Source organism: Carcharhinus amblyrhynchos, chromosome 9 (genome assembly GCF_965287045.1).
Source record: "Carcharhinus amblyrhynchos chromosome 9, sCarAmb.v2.hapA, whole genome shotgun sequence".
Taxonomy (NCBI): Eukaryota; Metazoa; Chordata; class Chondrichthyes; order Carcharhiniformes; family Carcharhinidae; genus Carcharhinus; species Carcharhinus amblyrhynchos.
Window position 1 is genome coordinate 58,687,599 of NC_137332.1, and position 22,677 is coordinate 58,710,275.

At 43.8% G+C, this 22,677-nt stretch overlaps 1 protein-coding gene across 1 annotated transcript in view; it reads left to right on the forward strand.

Moving 5' to 3' along the window:
• Nucleotides 1–22,677, forward strand: part of LOC145348567 (uncharacterized) — a 76,122-nt gene that overhangs the window by 28,513 nt on the left and 24,932 nt on the right. The window contains exons 7-12 of the mRNA XM_080196757.1: nt 1,251–1,377; nt 2,686–2,803; nt 4,705–4,868; nt 12,531–12,699; nt 13,667–13,817; nt 17,824–17,913. Coding sequence (XP_080052883.1) covers nt 1,251–1,377; nt 2,686–2,803; nt 4,705–4,868; nt 12,531–12,699; nt 13,667–13,817; nt 17,824–17,913 — 819 coding nt within the window. The remainder of the gene's footprint in view (nt 1–1,250; nt 1,378–2,685; nt 2,804–4,704; nt 4,869–12,530; nt 12,700–13,666; nt 13,818–17,823; nt 17,914–22,677) is intronic.

A 22,677-nucleotide genomic window follows, 5' to 3' on the forward strand; every position in this document is an offset into this window, starting at 1 on the left:
CCTGATAATAGCTGGTAAAGATGCCGAGACTCTGGGCACAGTAGGGGCCTCGGACTCCAGACCCGGCATTCACTCATCTTTCTGCATCCATGCTGCTGCCAGAAAGTAGCTTGTTCCCGGGACTGAGGTAGATGCCAAAACCCAATAACCTCTCCACCAATTCCTGCTGTCCAACAGCAAGTGAGCCTGTGTCCAACAGGAAGAACAATGGGACTCAGTTCACAATGGGAGTCAGTCAGCTCACAGCTTAGTTTAAAAATTACAGGGCAGGAACCGAACGCACCCTCAGTAATTTTCTTACGGGAAAATTATTTTTGTTTAGCACATTTTGATTGAGCACACTGGGAGAAATTCGGCATGCTAAATGAGAGGTAGCTGTGGATTTTCCCCCCTTTCTAATTGTCAGCTCTGAGGCCAACAACAATGGCAGATTTTCTGCCTCCCCACAGCTTGCTCTTTTGGTGGTGGATGTGGATCCCGGTTGGCTGCTGACAGGATCTTCTCGTCCCGGTAATATCTACAACATCTCAGGTAGCTCACTCATCCTGCCGCAGCAGGCTGGCTTTGGCAGGACTGGAAGATCACATCGTTGGTAAGGGCAGAAAAGTCCTACCTAATATCTTAACAATCATCCCATCTACAGTCCACAAACTCATTCTGTATCATGGATGAAAATTGGGGTCTTCTTGGTTTATTTGACACAGTTAGGCCAAACGATTGGGAGAATCTGGAGTTTTTTTCCTGAGAAGCCTATTCAATATACTGACTTTTCATTTATTCATTCCTGGAACATGGGCGTCACTGATGGGACCAGCATTTATTGCCTATCCCTAATTGCCTCTTGAACTGGGTGTCTTATTAGGCCATTTCAGAGGGCGTTTAAAAGTCAACTACATTGCTGCAGATATGGAGTCACATGTAGGCCTGACCACGTAAGGATGGCAGATTCACCTCCCAAAAGGATGTTCATGAACCAGATGGGTTTTTACGATGATTTAACGGTTATCATTTGACTTTTAATTTCACTGAATTCAAATTTTGCCATCAAGCTGTGGTTGGATTTGAACCTAGAACCCCAGAGAATGGCACTGGGTCTTTAAACCACTAGTTGTGTGAAAACACCACTGTGCTACAGTCTCCCCCACTTGATCCTTTCCTAATTAATATGGTGCATTGCAACAGAGCCTTTTTCTTGTAAGGTTGGCAATAGTGAAATAAAAGTTCATTCTAGTTCATATTTTTATTTCCAGTGGGCTATTTTCATGGGATTGGAACACGAGCGAATCCATTTGGAAACTTCATCTGTGTTAATTCGTCAGATGCCAGTTCACTTGGTTCAAAGGCCACCAGGTTGGAAATATGCCTCATCAAACAGTGGTCAGTACAGCAGTCACATTTAGACTCCCTAACATTTCTAAATGATACATTACTTTTCTATGTTGGCATACTGTTCTCAGAGTGATTGATTGTGGGAGCCCATAGGATTCTCTTCTTAGAACACTTCTGACACCATGTACATATTGTACCATGGGGCAGCACAGTGGTCCAGTGGTTAGCTTTGCTCAATCACAATACCAGGGACCCAGCTTCAGTTCTGGCTTTGGCCACTACTAGTGTGGAGTTTGCACATCCTCTCTGTGTCTGTGTGGGTTTCCTCTGGGTGCTCTGGTTTCCTTCCACAGTCCAAAGATGTGCAGGTTAGGTTGATTGGCCATGTTAAAATTGCCCAGTGTGTCAAGGGACTAGTAGGGTAAATACGCAGGGTTACAGAGAACAGTGCCTGAACGGGATTGTGGTCTGTGCACTTCTGCATTGTGGGGATTCAATGAATTTTACTTCTATGTGCAGCAATTCTGACAAATTTGGTGGAGTGGAAAAGAGTTAATGGTTTAGATGGCATGGTGGCACAGTGGTTAGCACTGCTGCCTCACAGCACCAGGGACCCGGTTCCATTCCAGCCTTGGATGACTGCATGGGAGTTTTCACAGTGAGCCACTGCTGTGGAGGCTCTTCTACTTTACCACAGGTAATAAAGGAAAAGTGGATGTCGGGTCATCCCTCCATCAGTGTGATTCCTGTCCCAGTGGCTGTTTCAGGCAACACTGGCAGAGGCCCAACTGCAGGTTAACTGTCGTTTCATTTGTGGTTTCAACTGGTTTGGGATATGGGATAATCAGACGAAAAAGAGTTCAAATAGAAAATTAAATAATGGATGTCGCAGTGGCACAGTGGCACAATGGTTAGCATTGCTGCCTCACAGCGCTAGGGATCTGGGTTAATTCCAGCCGCAGGTCACTGCCTGCGTGAAGTTTGCACATTCTCCCCGTGTTTGCGTGGGTTTCCTCTGGGTGCTCTGGTTTCCTCCCACACTCCAAAGATGTGTGGGTTAGGTTGATTGGCCATGCTCAATTGTCCCTTACGTCAGGGGGATTATGAGGGTAAATATGTGGGCTTATGGAGATAGGACCTATGTGGGATTGTTGTCAGTGCAGGCTCGATGGGCCAAATGGCCCCCTTCTGTATTGTAGAGACTTTATGATTCTACGAAATAACCTGGTCAAATTGTGGGATTTTGTATTCTGTAGTTGTTACCATTTTTATACAGGGATAGCACAACGTACGCTCCAAGTAGAAAACCATGAAATAATTAACAAAATGATTGATTTACTCATCTTTTACCTTTAGGGCTAACAGCATTCAACAACCCTCTGATCAAAGTCCCAGCTTCTGAAGTTACTTATGGTAAACCAAGGAATTTCCCATCTTACGGTTGGGACAATGAATATGGACAGATGATAACAGTGTATGTACAGAGGGTGAAAGAGAATAGATTGTTTTTATACGTTAAAATTTCAGCAAATAGAATGTTCACGCTTAGCCAAGAATTGGATTTTACAGAAGGAAGGAAATTAGGGAATAATTTGGGAGATGTGGTGGAAAGTCAGCTATTGACCTAGGAGTACAGGACTGAAGAACACCAGTTTAAAATTAATTAGATACCGGAGATTAAAAAATCTTTCACATGGAGTACAAACTCCAGCAACAAAAGGTGAAGAATAAATTGTTGAAAGGATAACTGTGTGATTTTATTGCTCTATTTATTCTTGAACACGGACATCACTGCATTTATTGCCCATCTCTAGTTGCCCTGAGGAGATGATGATGGTGGTGGACTGCCTCTTTGATTCAGTGAGTGGCTTGAGACATATAAGATGATGAATGGGATGGATAGGATAGAGGTGGAGAGACTCTTCCCACTCAGAAAGGACAGTAGGACTAGAGGGCACAGCCTCAAGATAAAGGGGGGGCGGTTTAGAACGGAGTTGAGGAGGAACTTCTTCACTCAAAGGGTGGTGAATCTCTGGAATTCTCTGCCTGTTGAAGCGGTGGAGGCTGCCTCGCTAAATATTTTTAAGACGCGGGTTGATGGGTTTTTGATAAGAGAGGGGATTAAGGGTTATGGGGAGAGGGCGGGAATGTGGAACTGAGCCACGACAGATCAGCCATGATCTTATTGAATGGCGGGGCAGGCTCGAAGGGCCAGATGGCCTACTCCTGCTCCTATTTCTTATGTTCTTATGTTCATACAACGGAATGGTTTGTTAGGCCAGTTCAAAGGGCAGCTAAGAGCCAGTCACTACGAGGTGATTACATATTGGTCAGACAAGGAGATTGGACAGACTTCATTCCCTAAAAGGACACGAGTGAATTATCCAACAACATCATGGTCACTTTGACTGATACCAGCTTTCTGGTTTCAGTCAAGGACACCAGATCACCAGTATAGTAATGTATCAACTACACTGCCAAGCCCCATAGTCTGTTTAAGAATAGGATACATGTTTGAAAAGAAAATTATGAATAAAACTAATCAAAACTTCATGGAGCACGATGATTTCAGTATTCCTGGGGACACCATAATGTCTGTGGAAGCTAACCACCGGCTTTGAATGTGAAGAAGTAGGGATGGATGATGTCGTGGAATTTTGCTCAATTATTTCGGACTCGGAATATTTATATAAAACATTCTCTCTTGAGCTTAAATGAGTGGAGTAGATTCCATAGCAGGTACATTTTACATGAACTATTGATACTATGTATATATTCCAAATCACTTATGCTCCTATTATGGATTTTACCCTTTTCTGATTCTGTACTTTCTTAAGATCTCTCCATATTTTAACTGGAGTCACCCCTGCTCAGCAGTAACAGTCTTCCCCTAATGCAGAAGATTGTGGACCCAAGTCCCATTCTAGAGATTTAAGGACATAACCTATACTCACACCATTGCAGCACTGAGAGAGTGCTGCATTGTCAGAGGTGCCCAACTTTCAGATAAAACACAAAACTAAGATCCTATTTTCTCTCTCAAATTGATGTAAATCATTCCACGTTACTCTTTGGAAAGGAACAAATGAGTTTTCCTGGCATTGTGGTTAATATTTTTGTCTCAATCAGCTTGGCCAAAATAGATAATTTGATCATTTGTCTATTTGCTGTTTATGGGACCTTGCTGCGCATTTTACAAGAATGATTACACTTCAAAACTACTTCACTGTCTGGGAAGCTCTTTGGGAAAGAAACTGAGGTTTTAAAGATGCTAAATAAATGCAAGTTGCTTCATTAACGGTGGGACATTAAATTATATTCAAGGTGCTGTACAGATGTAAATTGTTGTAACTGATCTCTCATGCAATCCTACAGTGTGCCAGAGTTTGAAGCCAGCAAATACCTCATAACAAATGAGGAATACCTGAAGTTTGTGCAGGCTGGAGGATATAGAAGGAGGACCTACTGGACCAAGGAAGGCTGGGAGTGGATGACATTCCGTCAAGCTCAGCACCCGACATTCTGGGTCTGTACAAAAGGTAGAAGTCCCTGGTTTTCCTCAGCAGCCATTTCACACAATAAGGTAACACATTCTCTCGCACTCCGGGAGGTCATATGAAAGCCGTCAAGGGGCAGATCACAAGGCGAGGAATCGTATTGGTACAGACCCTCAACAAAAATAAAAAATACTCCTAATAGCAGAAAGTTCGATCAGCATCTGAAGGAGAAAATAATATTATTTTGGGAGAAGCCAACATCTCCCCAAAATCAATAAATAATCTTGTTGAAATGAATACATCCAAGCACTTGTGGTGTAAGATGCAAATTTATTGTCTACAAATCTTACTTCCTCTTGTCACAATTTGCAGCCACACTTCTGTGACATATTTCTCATACTAAATTACTGTGGCAACAAGTCCCATTCCATTTCGCTATGTCAGCTTCACAATGTCTATGCAGGATCTAGCTATTGAATCAATGTTATCTTGGAACAAATTTCTGAAATCTGTCCCAAATCTACTTCCAATTTCTTTATTTAGAAACAAATTATAAAGGATCAAATCTGGCTTTTTAACAGTGCATTTACCAATGATGCCATATTTAAATAATTAGATCAAACCTACTTGTAACTTGGTCAGATGTGTGTTATGAGAACAGGTTAAATTATCAGAGTTAATTCTGTGATTCCACACTTGGTGTGAGGAGTGCAGACTTTGAGGGAGCGTGGTACTGGTTAGGTCAGGCTTTCCACCACCAATTAATTTGCAAAATCGTTAATGGAAAATCTACATGAACAAGCACAACGAGTTTGAATAAGAGAAATATATGCTTATTTATATTCATTCTTTGATGCATTTGAGTGATAGGTAATGGGTCATGTTTTACTCACATATCTGAAACAAGTTTGTTGTTAAAAATAAGAATTTCTAATTAGGGTGACCAGTCTTCCTTGAGTAAGCTGATTTAAAATCACAGAAGTTAATTATACTGAAACATTTAATAATTTCATTGGTGCACTCCAGTACATTTCTATTAAAGTAATTAATTCCCATGTGATAACTTATAAAACATGCCCATATCCACTATATACTTTAACATGGCATTGCAGGATATTACAGAATGGCAAAACGTCCCTTGTTCAGAGCAAGAAGTTGTAAAAGTCAAGAGAACAAGGAGGGGATCTAATCGGTGTGGTGAGGTAAAGTGAGAGGTGAAAAATTGGGTTCACCCTGTCTGGTGTCCAGTGACAGATCTCCCAGTACATTGTGTATACTGTGTGCACAGTATACTGGGAGCTCAGAGTTCCTGTGCAATGGCGCCCCTAGAGCTCAATTGCCAGCCTCACAGACAGGCTGAGACTCCACTCCCACTACTGGCGAGATTCACATTACGGCCTTCATTTGCACAGAGTGCCATAAATTACTATGACATACTTTGCTGAAAAAAACGGGTGAGGAAACCTCCAGTTAGAATTTTTTTGAAAAAAATTCCATCCAATATATTTTTACAGCTGCCCACCATGCTTACTGTTCCTTCTCAAACTGCTTCTCACAAAAAGCTCCTTTTCTCACCTTCAATGCACCATTTGTATGTGGGCATTTAAACTAAAATTCAGATCAGGCCCGTGCAAATGTTCTCCGATTCTGCTGGTCCACACAACGGCCCCTGTTGGATTTCAGTACAGCTGCAGTGACAAACACACTGAGGTAGTTGTGTACATTAGAAAATGGGGTGACAGCACACATACTCCGCTTCATCTTGTCATTATAACTTGGTGCCATTCCCCTGCCTTTTCCCCGTATGTGCTGAGGTTCTACCTTTTCCTAATATTGTGACGGGCGTGTCTGGTCGTATTACCATGGAACGCACCAAGTTGAACTGTGCTGTACCACCTGCCCTTGTAGAAAAGAGAAGCAGAGATTGAGCTTTTCCAGCTGTTTCCTCCAGCAGGTTCCCCATCGCTGGAGAGTGTAAACAATGGAAAAACCTGTGACAGCCACGGGACTGGAAGATCCCACCACTGGCTAATGACGGGCCATCTCTGCTACTGTAAAGCATGTGGTTGGGGTGCTGGTTGGGGTGGGGGATGGTGGAGAGCAAGTGGGAGGTTTGGAAAATTTTGCCATGTTCACATTTCGGCTGAATTACCTCTCTGAGAGCTGTTCATTGAGCTGGAACTTGTGCCCCTGTCCAGCTGAGTATTTCCAGCACTTTCTGTTTATCTTTGTTTCTGATACGAAGCTTTATTTTGTTTCATCAGATGTCATTAGCTCACAAGTATGTCTACCTTTCCAGCTGCCTGTTCTCAGAGCTCTAGTTTCATTCCCTTCCCTAGCACCGCTTTCCTAAGCCGAGATCACCTCTCAGCCCCCTAGACCCGAGGAGATAGATCACGCTACTCAATCTCTTCATTCTTCTCAGGAATAAACCTTTGGAAACATAGTTGCCCCCTCCTGCTCCTTGAGGTCTTTTACCTGCTCCAGGGACAGGACCGACTGCCCTGAATTCACTGACAGATCCTTTCCCCTTGGCTCCAGAACAAGTTTTGAGGTTGCTGTGTCAGCCAATAACTCACAGAGAACATCAGCATGTAGTAAACTGTACTCTCATTGTGCGCAATCACCTCAGACTCCAGCCCAGCAGAGCAATTTAATTTAACAAATCCAATTTTGGAATTCTCCAATCAGGATCCCAATACCCAACCCTGAGGAACTACACTGCAAACCTGCCTCAAGCCCGAGAAACATCTACTGACCATTACTTCGCCTCCTGCCCCTCAATCAATCTTGAATCCATTAGGCAACTGTCCCTTTTCATTCTATAAGCTTTCTCACCATTCAGTTTTGGGACACTGTATCAAATGCCTTTTGAAAGTCCGTGTGTACCACATCAACAGCATTGCCCAAGTTGACCCTCTCCCTGTTATCACTTTGAGAAACTCCAACATGTCAGGTAAGCACAATTTTCCCTTAAGAAATCCATCTGGTTCTCCTTAATTAAGATGTGGATATGCTGGCGTTGGACTTAAATCTGGTGTTGTCAGACTTTTTACTCTCCTTAATTAACCCACAGTTGTCTACGTGACTATCAATTCTGTCCCGAATTACAGTTTCAGGAAGTTTTCTGGCCATCAAAGTTAAAATGACCGGTTGCTGGACTTATCCTGGCACCCTTTTTGACCAAAGGAGTAACGTTTGCAATTCTCCAGTCCTCTGACATCACACCTACCCAAGTCAAAGGAAGATTGAAAAATTATGGCCTCTCCAATTTCCCCTCTCACTTCCCTCAGTACCCATGGACATATCTTGCCTAGTTCCAGGCTTGTCCTCTTTAAGTACAGACTTTCTAACATCCCCTCATTACCAATTTTAAACCCCTCTAATGATTGAATTTTGTCCTGTTCACCATAGGTGGCATCTTTTCCCTTAGTAACAGCAGGTGCAAAGCGTTCACTTAATACCTTAGCTATGCCTTCTGATTCCAATATGTAAGACTCCATTTTAGTCCCTAATCAGCCCTTCTCCTCATTTTACCACTCTTTTTGTATTCATATGTCTGGAGAAGTATTCTTTTTATGCTTTATGCTTCTCTAGCTTTTTTCAACTGCCCTCCGACTTCCTATTTTCAGCCTGGTTCTCAATTGCATTTTCTACCTGTCTTCTTTATCTTAATTTCTACCTTCTTTGTCATCCAAGGAGCTCTGCATTCGTTTGCCCTTTCGAAGAAAGAACATGTTGACTGCCAAAACCATCTTTTCATTGAAGGCAGCCCAATGTTCTGCTCCCATTTTTCCTGCCAGCCTTTGGCTTCAGTTTATTAGGCCCATTGAAGTTGGCTTTCCCCAAGTCATTGATCTCACTCTGGATTGTTCATTGTCCTTTTCCATTATAATCCTAAACCTTACCACACAATGATCATTGTCTCCGTATGCTCTCCCATCTACTTGACTCCTGCCTCATTCCCAAGAACCAGGTCCATTTCCCATTGGACTGGACAAGTGCTGTTGTAACAAATTTCCCAATACACAATCCTGGCCCACTCTGTCCTTTACAATACTACTATCCAATCCAATGTGTGGATCATTGAAGTCTCCCTTGTATATTATTATGTATACATAACTCTATAATATTCGCAGCTCTCTGTCATTTCCTAGCAGGTTTGTTCCTCAACATCCTTCCCATTAGTTTCTGGCCGATTGAGCACATTGAGCAATGTTATTGCATCTATTTTATTCCTTAGCTCTAACCAAATCGATTCTGTCCTTGCCCTCTCTGGGACATTGTAATTCCACTTGGCAACCTGCGCCTGATATTCACCACCAACTTTATGGAACAGTACAGCACAGGAAATAGGCCCTTCGGCCCTCCAACACACACTCCATGCATTCTCAGACATGCACTTTGACCCTGCTTGACACTGTATTACTTTTTCCCTCGCTCTGACCATAACTATTAACTTACTCTATTCTCTTGCTACCCGTCTCCCCAGTATTCTGTACAGTTTGATATTGCCCTCTGATAATTTCACCTGGTTTCCAAAACCCAGCCAAGTTGTCTAAATCCTCCTCAATGCCATTAGTGAAATGCTCAGCATGGAACTCTGTCCTGGCTCTGTTTGTGAGCCACCCCTTCAGCTCATACTGGTCCCATCTACCCCGGAGCCAGAGCAGGGAAGTCATGTTGGAGTTGTATAGAACTTTGGTGAGGCCACAGCTAGAGTACTGTGTGCAGTTCTGGTCACCACATTATTGGAAGGATGTGATTTTGGTCCTTTAGGTAGGACAAACTTGAATGCAGATTACAGAGTCAATGGCAGGGTTCTAAGGAATGTGGGGGAACAGAGAGATCTTGAGGCTTATATCCACAGATCTCTGAAGGTTGCCACTCAAGTGGATAGAGCTGTGAAGAGGGCTTATAGTGTGTTAGCATTTATTAACAGGGGCTTTGAGTTTAAGAACTGTGAGGTTATGCTGCAACTATACTGGACGTTGGTGAGACCACATTTGGCATATTGTGTTCAGTTCTGGTGACCTCATTATAAGAAGGATGTGGAAGCATTGAGAAAGTGCAGGGGAGATTTACCAGGATGCTGCCTGGTTGGAGAGTAGGCCTTATGTTGAGGGAGCTGGGGCTTTTCTCTTTGGAGTGGAGGAGGATGAGAGATGACTTAATAGAGGTCTATAAGATGATGAGGGGGATAAATAGAGTGGATGTGCAGAGATTATTTCCTCGGGTGGATGTAGCTGTTACTAGGGGGCATAACTATAAGGTTCACGGTGGGAGATATAGGAGGGATGTCTGAGGTAGATTCTTCACTCAGAGAGTGGTTGGGGTGTGGAATACACCGCCTGCTGTGATAGTGGAGTCGGACACTTTTGGAACTTTCAAGCGGTTATTGGATAGGCACATGGAGCACACCAGAATGATAGGTAGGGGATAGCTTGATCTTGGGATTGGACATAGCTTGGCACAACATTGGGGGTCGAAGGGCCTGTACTGTGCTGTACTGTTCTATGTTCAATGATTGCATGGGGTCGGGTGCAGAGGAGATTCACCAAGATTCTGCCTGGAATGGAACATTTAAATTATGAAGACAAATTGGGTATGGTTGTATTTATTGGGTAGGAGCAGAGAAAACTGAGGGGCAACCTGATTGAGGTGTACAAGATTATGAGAGCGTGGACAGAATGGATAAGGAGCAGCTGTACCCTCAGTTGAAGGGGACTTAGGTAGGTCAGGGGTTTCTAATGTGTTGGTGCAGACTTGATGGACCAAAGGCCCTCTTCTACACTGTGTGATTCTGTGATGGATTGGGGATAGAAGCTACAATTTTGCAGCTTTACATGCTGCACATTCTCTGCACATGTGCCTTCTTGTTGGGATTGTTAAATTGCAGAATTAGCTCTGTTTTTTAAATTAGGTAACAAATTAACACTCACATGTTTTTATCTTCTAAGAGGCAGGAGGATTATTCAAATTAAAGTTAGGGTTGTAAAAACAGGGAAATGAAATTACTTTAAATCTGCATCCCCTGTAAAACTGATTTGACCAGTTATGTCATAAACCTTTTCAGGAGAGTGATGTGAATGTGTAACCTTGCACCCATGTTACAAGGGTACAGGATAGACAGGCTTCACTTCAAAAACATTTCATAAGAACATAAGAACATAAGAAATAGGAGCAGGAGTAGGCCATCCAGCCCTTCGAGCCTGCCCCGCCATTCAATAAGATCATGGCTGATCTGTCGCTGCTCAGTTCCACTTTCCCGCCCTCTCCCCATAACCCTTAATCCCCTCTCCTATCAAAAACCCATCAACCCGCGTCTTAAAAATATTTAGCGAGGCAGCCTCCACCACTTCAACGGGCAGAGAATTCCAGAGATTCATCACCCTTTGAGTGAAGAAGTTCCTCCTCAACTCCGTTCTAAACCACCCCCTTTTTATCTTGAGGTTGTGCCCCCTAGTCCTATTGTCTTTTTTGAGCGGGAAGAGTCTTTCCACCTCTATCCTATCCATCCCATTCATCATCTTATACGTCTCACTGAGATCTCCTCTCATTCTTCTAAACTCTAACGAGTACAAGCCCAGTTTATTCAGCCTATCCTCATAGCTCAACCCCCTCAACTCCGGTATCAGCCTAGTAAACCTCCTCTGCACTCCCTCCAAGGCCAAAATATCTTTGCGCAGGTGCGGCGCCCAAAAATGCGCACAGTACTCCAGTTGCGGCCTCACCAATGCCCTATACAGCTGCAGCAAGACCTCCCTACTTTTATATTTTATATTTTATATTTATCCCTCTGCACCGTCGCCTGCTGCAGTTTTTCGCCTCGTAAGTAATAGTCCTTCCTACCATTTTTCCTACCAAAGTGGACCACCTCACACTTGCCAACATTAAATTCCATTTGCCATTTCCTGGCCCATTCGCCCAGCCTATCTAGATCCTTCTGCAGACTCTCCACACCCTCCGCACAATTTGCCGTTCCCCCAATCTTGGTGTCATCAGCAAATTTCGACACTCTACACTCGGTTCCCTCCTCCAGATCATCTATATAAATGGTAAAAAGTACCTTTCAACCAGAAACACTGACAGTACCACAATTAAATGTTTCTTTAAGGTTTGGAGTTTCTGTGGAATCAGTAAATGATGATCCGCAACACTGATATCTATTTCAGACACTCAAGGCTAAGCAATTCCAGATTGCCCATCTTGGTTCAGTAAGTTGCAATATAATCAGCATTCCAGAGATAGGGAATGCATCATGCCAGTCTTTATCTACCAAATGGACCAGAGGGTGCCGACTTCAATCCTTGAGTTTTGTTGTATGAGCTGAGCTCAGGTGCTAGGAGGATGATGGGCATTTGTCTCCGTCTCTTGCCACTCAAAAGAGTCAAAACGGCCAGGGTTCGCATTGATTCCTGTCCATTAGTTCACTGCTGGAACGCATGCCTATGTGAACATTGGAGCAAGCCAGCATTGGTCTCAGCTGCAATGATCCTCATATCAGAATAACCTGGCAGCTCTCACTGGCTAAACTCACAAAAAATGGGGATGGCCACTTGACTAAGGCAACAGGGAATTTCCTGTGTTAATCACTCAATAAATTCGCAACGTCAAGGCAGGATAGGTTTGAAACATTGTTTTGATGCCATAAACTCTTAAGAACCATGAAGCTAAGAGGTTTTAACCTTCCACTTTCAATAGGATGCAAGTCTGGCTGTGGAACTACCCTTGCGGGTTATTCCCATTGTCAACCAGGTAAAATCCGTAAAACCAGTGAAGAAGCACAAGAACCTCCCAGCTGCAAGCAGAATGGATTTCTGAATGATGTTGAAGAGGTCATGTCTGTTGAGGAAGAAATGCCGGTGTACAGGTAACTCCAAGCTTCCTGGTTTATCTAAAGCTCTAGATAGAATCTGTGTAGCATGACCAGAGGTAAATAAATATCATGTTTTTTTTAGTGAAAAAGTCATTCTGCTGCATTTTATTCATGACAGTGACTTGATTATTGTTATATCGTGTCCACTGTAAGAGTGATTTGCATGTGGTTTATAGACCACCTGTAGACATGCTCCCAGTCAGAGGCATTCCTGACGCCTACAGAAAATACAACATGACATTACTTTGAACATTGGACAGGAGGCTCAACTTCCTGCTCAACTTCTGGTTGAATTCACATCTGGTTCTAAAAGTTACACTGATGCATTTGAGTCGAGGAGTAAAAAGGGGAAAAATGCACTAAATAATTAATTAAGTTGTTCAATCTCTCATCTATGCCAAGTGATGGTGATGGGGTTTGAGCTTGCAGTGCTCCCCAAAACTTCACCCACTGTGGCTCCATTTTGAAGCTTCAAAAATAACTGTGACCCTGGAGCGAGAGCTGGGGTGGGGGTGGGGGTGGGGTGGGGGGTTGCAGTGCTTAGTGGTGGTGGACAGAGTTATGACAGTGGGCTTTGCCTAAGGAATTGATCAGTCTTTTGATTTGACCCACTGGACCAGGGCAAGACACAATACATGCATGACAAGATTCCTTGGCATCAGTCCCATGACTGCTACTATTGAGGCTGCGCTCCCTACTTGCTATTGCTGTCACAGAGGAGAGGGAGCTTGCAACCCCAATTGTTGTCCGACTCACAGTTTGGGAACTCCTGCCCTGTTACTCTGGGGGTCAGAAAGAAGAGAATCAGCCAGTGTTTTCACTACTAATTGTGATCACAAGAATAGTCACTCTGATGAAGTACAGAGAACTCCCCAGTGAAGGAATGCTTTCAGGGGGAAAAGGGGAACAAATAGGAAACAAATGCTAAGCTGGGAAATTCCATTTGCATTCATTTCTACAGGTACAGAGCGATGTTTGATATTCTTCCAATGCCATGGGATTGGCCAGTGGAAATCAACTATCATGAAGCCAAAGCATATTGTACGTGGAAAGGCAATGGATATCGCCTCCTAACAGAAGCTGAACATCATCTAATGCGTTCTGGAAGTCAGGTATTCAACTAAATCCATTTCAGATGTTGAGCAGGGTTTGCATTAGAAATGCATTTACATTCATGAACTCACATCACTGGAACTCCAAAATTGGATCTAAAGAAACCTTCATTTCAAACCAGCTACCCTTTGTAACATCAGCACATTTGATTCTGCAAGTCGCCATAGAATCTGCAGAATCACTACAGTATAGGAGGTGGCCATTCGGCCCATTGAGCATGCACCGACTCTCCAAAAGAGTACCATATTCAGGCCCATCATCCTGTCCTATCCCCTTAACTCTGCATTTACCATGGCTAATCTACCTAATCTGCACATTTTTGGATTGTTGGAGGAAATTAGAGCACCCGGAGGAAACCCACACAGACACAGGGAGAATGTGCCAACTCCATACAGACAGTGACCCAAGGTTGGAATTGAACCTGGGTCCCTGGTGCTGTGAGGCAGCAGTGCTAACCACTGAGGTTTTTTTTGTAATTAAGGGAAAATGAGTGATGTCATGTTTGGTTTGGAAAAAGAGGCAAAATAATTGTGCACTAGATTCACTGTAATTCTTCAAGCAATACAATGCTGCCGTGTTTCATTCTGACATATCGTTGTATCACATTTTTGTAAGAATAACGATGTTTTCCATCCTCTATTGCATAGTTTCTCTCTGTTGGCACAGTAGGTGCTGTCTTGGCAGCTGAGATAGATTTCAGGTTCAATCTCTGTTTTAATCTAAGTTGATCTAAGGGTAGCAAGAGGCACCACAATTGGTGGTGGGAGGGGAATAATCTGGCAGGGTTCCTGCTCCTCGGCTGCTTTCAAAGATGTAATAACTGGATGATGGCATAAAACATCCTTTAGGAATCTCCCATCAGAGCACTGGGACAGACCGAGGAATGGTGCTTTATTCAGTATATGATCTGGTAATCTGGACAGTCCAGGAATTGGTACATGAATCCTGCAGAACTATTCATTAAAACGGACAACTTGTGTTGAACTTGTGAGCCTTGCTTTGTGGAATATTTTGTACTTAGTGAAGTGTTGCAGCAATAAGCTGACAGTTGGTTAATCAAATATGGTAACATTATATACTGGCATTTGGGTACTGAGTGTACTAAGAGTAACAATTTGTGAACTGATAGTTAGGATACAAAACCCTCTGTTTACAATCAGCACATGACTGTTCTAATCTCGGAAATGAAAGTGTAACCAGGATTTCTTCTGTATCCGTTTCTTTGCTGCTCCTGATCTGAGCCCATTAGATTAGTCTCGCTTTCTTTCAGTGCCCTCAGTTCTTTCCTTTGTGCCTTCCCATTCCTGCCACCCAATCTTGCCGTCTCTTTCTACCTACCTACTACCTCACTTCACCTCTCCCCACACCTCTACCTCTTCCTTACTTCTCTCCCCCACCTCTCTCTACCTCTCCTCCACCGATCTCTACCTCTCCCCCACCTCTCTCAACCTCCCCCCATCTCTATCCACCACCTCTACCTCTCCCCTACCTCTCTCTACCTCTCCCCTACCTCTCTCTACCTCTCCCCTACCTCTCTCTACCTCTCCCCGCCCCTCTCTACCTCTCCCCCGCCTATCTCTACCTCTCCCCTACCTCTCTCTACCTCTTCCCTACCTCTCTATACCTCTCCCCCACCTCTCTCTACCTCTCCTCCACCTTTCTGTTGTCTGATTGTTTGTTTGACCTCCAGCCTTGAGTGTGTTGCAATTTCTTCACTAAACACCATAAGAGTGTAGCCCCTATCAGTCCACCACATTCTCCCTGAGCACACTCCCACTCCCCTTTCTAACCTACAGTTCCAGGCAGTGCCCTGGAAGCATTTCCCTGAACCCCTATGCCTTTCCGTGCCCCTCTCCTTAGAACCCGTCTTTTAGCTTGGTCATTCCTTCTATCCTAACCATTTTTGCCTCCGTCTCCATTTTTCCCTTCAAACCTGTGAAGCAGATTGTTATAGTATTGACAGGGTGAAGCTCAGCTATGTGGCATTCTATAATTAAACAGGCTGTCACCATTCATTCTTTAACCTTACACCAGCTGAAGCACCTAGCTGAGATGTGCTAGGGAAGCTTGTACCTTTAGAGTCATAAGGCATCTTCAGCAGAAAACCAGAGGTGGGAGAAAGAGGAATTAGTTACTCAAACTGGAATAGTTTGTTCCACTGAGCTGTGCCATTTTCCATTCTTAGTTACAACAGTAGCTAGTGTAATACATATGTCAATATAAGGGGGGGATGTGGGATCAGTCAACTAGAATGTGAATTCTCTGCTGTATCTCTCCATTTTTGATGAATATTAAGGTAGCCTGGAAATAGGAAGTCTTATCAAATTGCAGTGAACTGTGTGCTGAATGTGGCTGGATGGTTTTTTCTACTCAGGGTTGATGAACAGAAAACCTAGTCAAATATGTGGAACTGATGTCCGACCAACCGTGATCATTGGTTTAAATCTCGTTAGGCCAAGAAACGTTCTCCAAAGTCAGATCATAAAATCCTTACAGAGCAGAAGGTGGCCATTTGACCCACCGAGTCTGCACCGACAACAATCCCACTCAGGCCGTGTCCCCATAACCCCATGCACAATTCCCATAACCCTAACTAATCCCTCTGACACTAAGATGCAATTTAGCATGAACAATCCACCTAACCCACACATCTTTGGACTGTGGGAGGAAACCAGAGCACCCAGAGGAAACCCACACAGACACAGGGAGAATGTGTAAACCCCATACAGCCAGTGATCCAAGGCAGGAATCGAACCGGGTCCCTTGCACTGTGAGGCAGCAGCAGTGCTAACCACTGTGCCACCTTGCCATCCCAATCTCCCAAAAGCATTTTCCAATCACTAGAATAACAGGAATCTCGCACCCTGTTCTCTCCCTGCTTCATACCAGCCAGAATAACTTTGAAATTTCAGCTATGGCTTTAGTTATGGTTGCAGTCATGAACAGTATCATCGAGAGGCCTCATAGACAAACCTATACTTTCACTCAATGGCCAAAGGTATCTTTTCTAGTAGGAGTTACTCAATCCTTCAGGAGTGAAAACTAATCTGATTTCTCTCCCCACCTCCCAGTGCACTGAGCACATTTGTGCCCCTATTTGTGACCTAGCTAAGATCAGCTAACAATCCAGGGTTTGAACCTGGATCTTTCCCAGTGTATATGCTCTGTATCCTGTTGGACAGCATCTTAATAATTAAGGGTGGGATTTTCCAGCCCCACCTGCTGCTAGAGTCTTCCGGCCCTGCTGAAGACAAGCCCCACCCACTCCGCCCTTCTGTGGTGGGCTCCCCAGCGGCAGATGATGGTGAACCATTTCCAACTCCGGAAGACATACTATGGGAGGCCCGGAAAATTCCATTCTGTTTTTATAGTTAGCCTAAATCATAGAATAGAAACCATAGAATCTCTATGGTCCAGAGGGAGCCTATTCAGCCCATCGAGACTGCACCGACAACAATCCCATCCAGGCCCTATCCCCGTAACTCTATGTATTTACTCTGTTAATCCCCTGAACACTAGGTTCAATTTAACATGGCCAATCCACCTAATCTGCACATCTTTGGACTGTGAGAGGAAACTGGAGCATGCGGAGGAACCGACAAGGGCACGGGGAGAACATGCAAACTCCACACAGACAGTGACCTGAGGTCGGAATTGAACTCGGTCCCTGACACTTTGAAACCGTGTTACTGTGCCACCCAAATGTAGTCCATAGATTTCCTTGAACCATAGGCCTTGTCTTTGCACGTTAATTAACATCAGTTTTTGGGTAGTACACGTGATTGTCTGAATTACACAGAATTGGGCACACTGGGGTGATTGTGATTTTGTGTGATGGTGACAGATGATCCACAACAGAATCCACAACTGATCTGCTGTCAGCCAAAGTTAAAATAATTCCAGCCATCCTTTCCTCTGTGCATTCCATTTACAGCATAGACTGAATAGTGACTCAGTAAAGGTCATTGTCATCCTGACCCCTTTCCAATGTATTCTTTATCGCAGCCTCTGACAGATAACATCACTTCTGATCCAATATTTTGTGACGATTTAAAGGAGAAAAGCAATATCAACCTGACTTTCGGATCGCCAACGGTAAGTGACGTGTTTTCCATCCAAGCTTGTGCTATATTTCTTCAGGCAGGATCTTACCACCCGGTCACAGTGGGGAAGGAGCCATAAAACACACGAGCCACTCCAAACTCCATTGGCTTCAGCAGGAATTGAAGATCCTGCCAGCGGTAGGGGCCGCAAACTTCCGGCCTTCAGGATGCTGAATTGTGGGTTATTTCCGTTCATATTTTTCTAGCTAAATGCTAACTGTCCACAGGATGAAGTTTATGACATCATAGAATTTTACAGTGCAAAAGGAGGCCATTCGGCCCATCATGTCTGTACCGATAACAATCCCACCCAGGCCCTATCCCCACAACCCCACACATTTATCCCACCAATTCCTCTAACCCGCACATCCTGGGACACTAGGGGGCAATTTAGCATGGCCGATCAACCTAACCTGCACATCTTTGGACTATGGGAGGAAATCAGAGCTCCCGGAGGAAACCCATGCAGACACAGGGAGAAACCCATGCGCTCCACATAGGGATTGACCCAAGCCGGGAATTGAATCTGAGTCCCTGGAACTTTGAGGCAGCAGAGCTAACCACTGTGCTGCCCCAACCACTGTGCCACCCCATTTGAGATTAGTCCAAAGTGGCACAATGCTGGAGATTCTATATTATCCTGTTGGATGTATTTGATTCTCCGCTGAGGAAAAGTGGAGCTCACTGACACGCGGGTTAAAAATTAAAGCTGATGGATATTTGGTTTCCTGCAAATCCTCCAAAGGTTCAAACTGTAACACCCCCAAGTCGAGATAGGAGATTAAAAATAGGCATTAAAAAGTTGCCAGGCCTTGTACAGGGTCATTGTATCTTCTGGGATTTAGTGTCTGCGGCTGAGGATCTGGGTAACTTGCTTTCCTGCTGCCACACACACTGTGCTGGCTTTTCATCCATTAGCATCTATCAACAGCTCAGGTTTCTCTGCTATGCTATGACCTATACCCTCGGTCAGTCCGGATTCCAGTCTGTTCATTTTCCTTTCCTAGTTTCAATTAGTGGCATTTTTCCAGCTTACATGTTGTTCATCACTCATCAACTAACACTTTGCTCACAACTTGACACTAAAGTCATGCTTCATTCACAAGCCCCTTGTTAGCAAATAATGTACTGTTAGTTTCTTTTTCAATTTATTCCAAAAGATAGCAGCAAGGGTGAGACCAATTTCATTTTGCTTCTTTTTAAGTGTGGACTTTATCCAGCCGTCATGCTCTGTTTGTCTCTATCATCTCAGTCTATCCAGGGTTTACCATGTCTGCAATTTCTATTTTGTTCCAGTGTGTTCTCTGTTCACCACTCTTCCTCATCAGAAACTCCCTGAGGAGACAGTCCATGGTCCCCACTGTGAACACAAATAAGAATTCTTTTCATTCCGTTCTTGAATATCATTTCACATTTGAGACCTTTCAATGGCCCACCCATTGCATTTTTGTAATGCTACTTGTGCCCGGGATGAAGGGGTTGACATATGAGGAGAGATTAAACAGTTTGGGCTTGTACTCGCTGGAGTTCAGAAGGATGAAAGGGGGTCTGATCGAGGTATATAACATTTTAAAAGGGATTGACAAAATAAATGTGGAGCAAATGTTTCCTCTTGTGCGGCAACCTAGAACAAAAGGTCACAGGGATAGGTTGAGAGGCGGCAGCTTTAAAACTGAGATGAGAAGAAAATACTCGCAGAGGGTGGTGAATTTGTGGAACTCGCTGCCCCATAGCGCAATGGAGTCTGAATCATTGAATAGTTTCAAGAAGGAGATAGGGCAACACAATGGCATAGTGGTTAGCACTGCTGCTTCACAGCACCAGGGACCGGGGTTCAATTCTGGCCTTGGATGACTGTCTGTGTGGAATTTGCAAATTCTCCTTCTATCTGTAGTCCAAAGATGTGCCAGTTAGGCGGATTGGCCATGGTAAATTGTCCTTTAGTATCCCAAGAAGTGTAGGTTCAATGGATTGGCCATGGTAAATATGTGGGGTTACGGGGATAGGGTGGGAGAGAGGACCTGGGTAATCTGTCAGAGAGTTGGTACGGACACAATAGGCCAAATGGTGTCTTCTGCTCTGTAGGGAGATGTAATTCTAATTAAAAAAAAGGGATAAGGAATGTGGGGAACAGATGGAGAGGTGGATTTGAGACCAGGGAGAGATCAGCCATGATCTGATTGAATGGTGGAGCAGGCTCGAAGGGCTGAATTTGCCTACTTCTGCTCCCAGTTCCAATGTGTATTTTGTAATGGAGATATTTCTTGCAGTATGCCTATGCCCTTTCTGCTAATCAGCTCATTTCCTATTTCACCCCCCTGGACAGTTTCTTACATTCTTTTGCTTTATTTTTATTCATGCCAAATTGTTACAATGCCCAAAGCTTTATATTATGGGATTTTATTTTTGCAATTTTCCCTGAATTACATCTGCTATCCACAATATTGATTTCCCGCCATTGCCTTCAATCCACAGTTCTGCATTTATTCTGTATTCTAAACACCAGCTACTTTGCTGCAGTGCATTTTCCCTCTAACTGATCAGTCCAGTCCAATTTCACCAACACCAACCCTTCTGATTGTTTCTAATGTATTAATTCTCTTTTCCATTATGAGACTAACATTATATATAATCAGCCCCTACCCACTTCAGAAATGAACCTTTAATTCATTTCAACTTCTTTCTTGATTTCAGTCCTTTACTATTGAGATCTTTCACCACAGTCAACAATGTGCCCTGGGCAGCACGGTGGCAGTGGTTAGCATCGCTTGCACTCACAGCGCCAGAGACCTGGATTCAATTTCGGACTTGGGTAGTTGTCTGTGTGGAGTTTGCAGGTTCTCCTCATGTCTGCTGTGGATTTCCTCTGGGTGCTCCGGTTTCCTCCCAAAGTTGTACAAGTTAGGTTGATTGGCCATGATAAATTATCTCTTAATGTGTGAAATAGCAGGATAAATTCGTGAGGTTACAGGGGATAAGGCCTAGGCGAGATTGTTTTTGGTGCAAGCTTGATGGGCCAAATGGCCTCTTTCTGCGGCGTAAGGAATCACTGATCAACATATTTCCTTCACTTTCATCAGTGTCACCTTTATCAATGCAGCATTCAATTTTCCCAAAGAGAACAAACCAAACTAATTGAGTTGAGTTCAGACTTCAGACTGTGAACTTTCCTCTCTATCTTGAACTCTTTTATGGTTTGTTTTCTTGGTTTTTTTCCAAAACAAAAGTAATCCCCCATTCCCCCACTGGGACATCTGTCACTTGTTCTTTAGTTCTGCTTTCACCGAGGACTGCCCTTTATTCTCCTATTATCTCATTCTGCTGTCCTATCTTTAGTAAAAAGCCTGACAACACCAGGTTTTAGTCCAACCGATTTATTTGATAGTAAATTCACTAGCTTTATGCCACTGTTAGCACCTTCATTAATCCTTAATTCTACCATTAACACTCCCTTCGTCTTGTGTCTATGACATCTTTGTCAATCTCTCCTTAGCACCCATCTATCCTTGACCTTCTATTCTACTCCACCTTCTCCACTGCATCCCCCCCCAGCCACCACCACCACCACTTCAGCTATATAACCACATTTCTATCCCTCTTCAACTCTGAAGAACAATGATACGGACTCAAAACGTTAACTGTTCTTTTCTCCACAGATACTGTGCCGGGCTTGCTGAGTTCATCCAACATTTTCTGTTTTTATCTCAGATTTCCAGTGTGTGCAGTATTTTGTTTTTTAAATCTTAATTTATTGATGTTTTGTGGATAATTTATGTTCCTGCTAGCTCATTGGCTGCTACCCCTGTACTTCCTTGAGAGTAATAATATTGTTTTTATGACTAGGTGACTATAAGGTGTATAGATGGAATTAAGATAATCAAAAAGGGAAGGGTTTATTATCAAGTAACATTTTCTGGTTCCTAATTTTGTTTAAGTTTTTATTTCATTAAAGAAGCAACAAAATAATATCTTAGGAATGAATTGATGGCAAAATCCTTCTGCCCATGTTACTTATAATTGATGCCTAGTCTCCCTCTGAAGTGATGTATCAAACCATGACAGCTTACCACTGCCTTCTCATGGAAACTAACCATGGGTAATAAATGATAACATTGCCAGAAACTCCCATATCCTGAGGATGAATTATATAAAAAAATACACTGGGGCCATAGAACAACAAAATGACATCAAGATTATTCAATTTTCTAAGAATGATTCTAAATGCCCAGCCAGCAAGAAAATGGAAGAGATCCTGATCCATTTTTTGGGTGAGTTTTCATTCCCAATTTTGCAGACCTGGACATTGAAAATATGGGCTGGACCATTTCTAGCTGCTGCAGGCAGGCGAGCCTAATTCGCCAGCCAGCCTGCAGAGGGAGCTATTGCACATTCGCAGGCCTGTGATTCTGCACATGAGCTACTCCAACAGCAGGGGTCTAACAGACAGAGAGAGAGAGCTGTCAGGCTCCTGCTGCTGCAAACAGCCTGAACAAACCTCCCTCCTCTGTAAGATTGCAGGGGGCCGTGACCAACCATGAGCCCCACACCACCAGGAAATGCAGCTCCTGCCACCCCTGCACCTCCCACACCAATCGTGCCCCCCTCCCCATGCTGATCCAATCGCATGCAGAGTGCAAGTGGCCCGCTCCCTCCCCCAACTGATCCAATCACATGTAGAGCAACAGTTGCCTGCCCCCTTCCCCCACCGGTCCATTCACATGCAGAGCAGTAGTAGCCTGCCCCCTCCCTTCCCAAT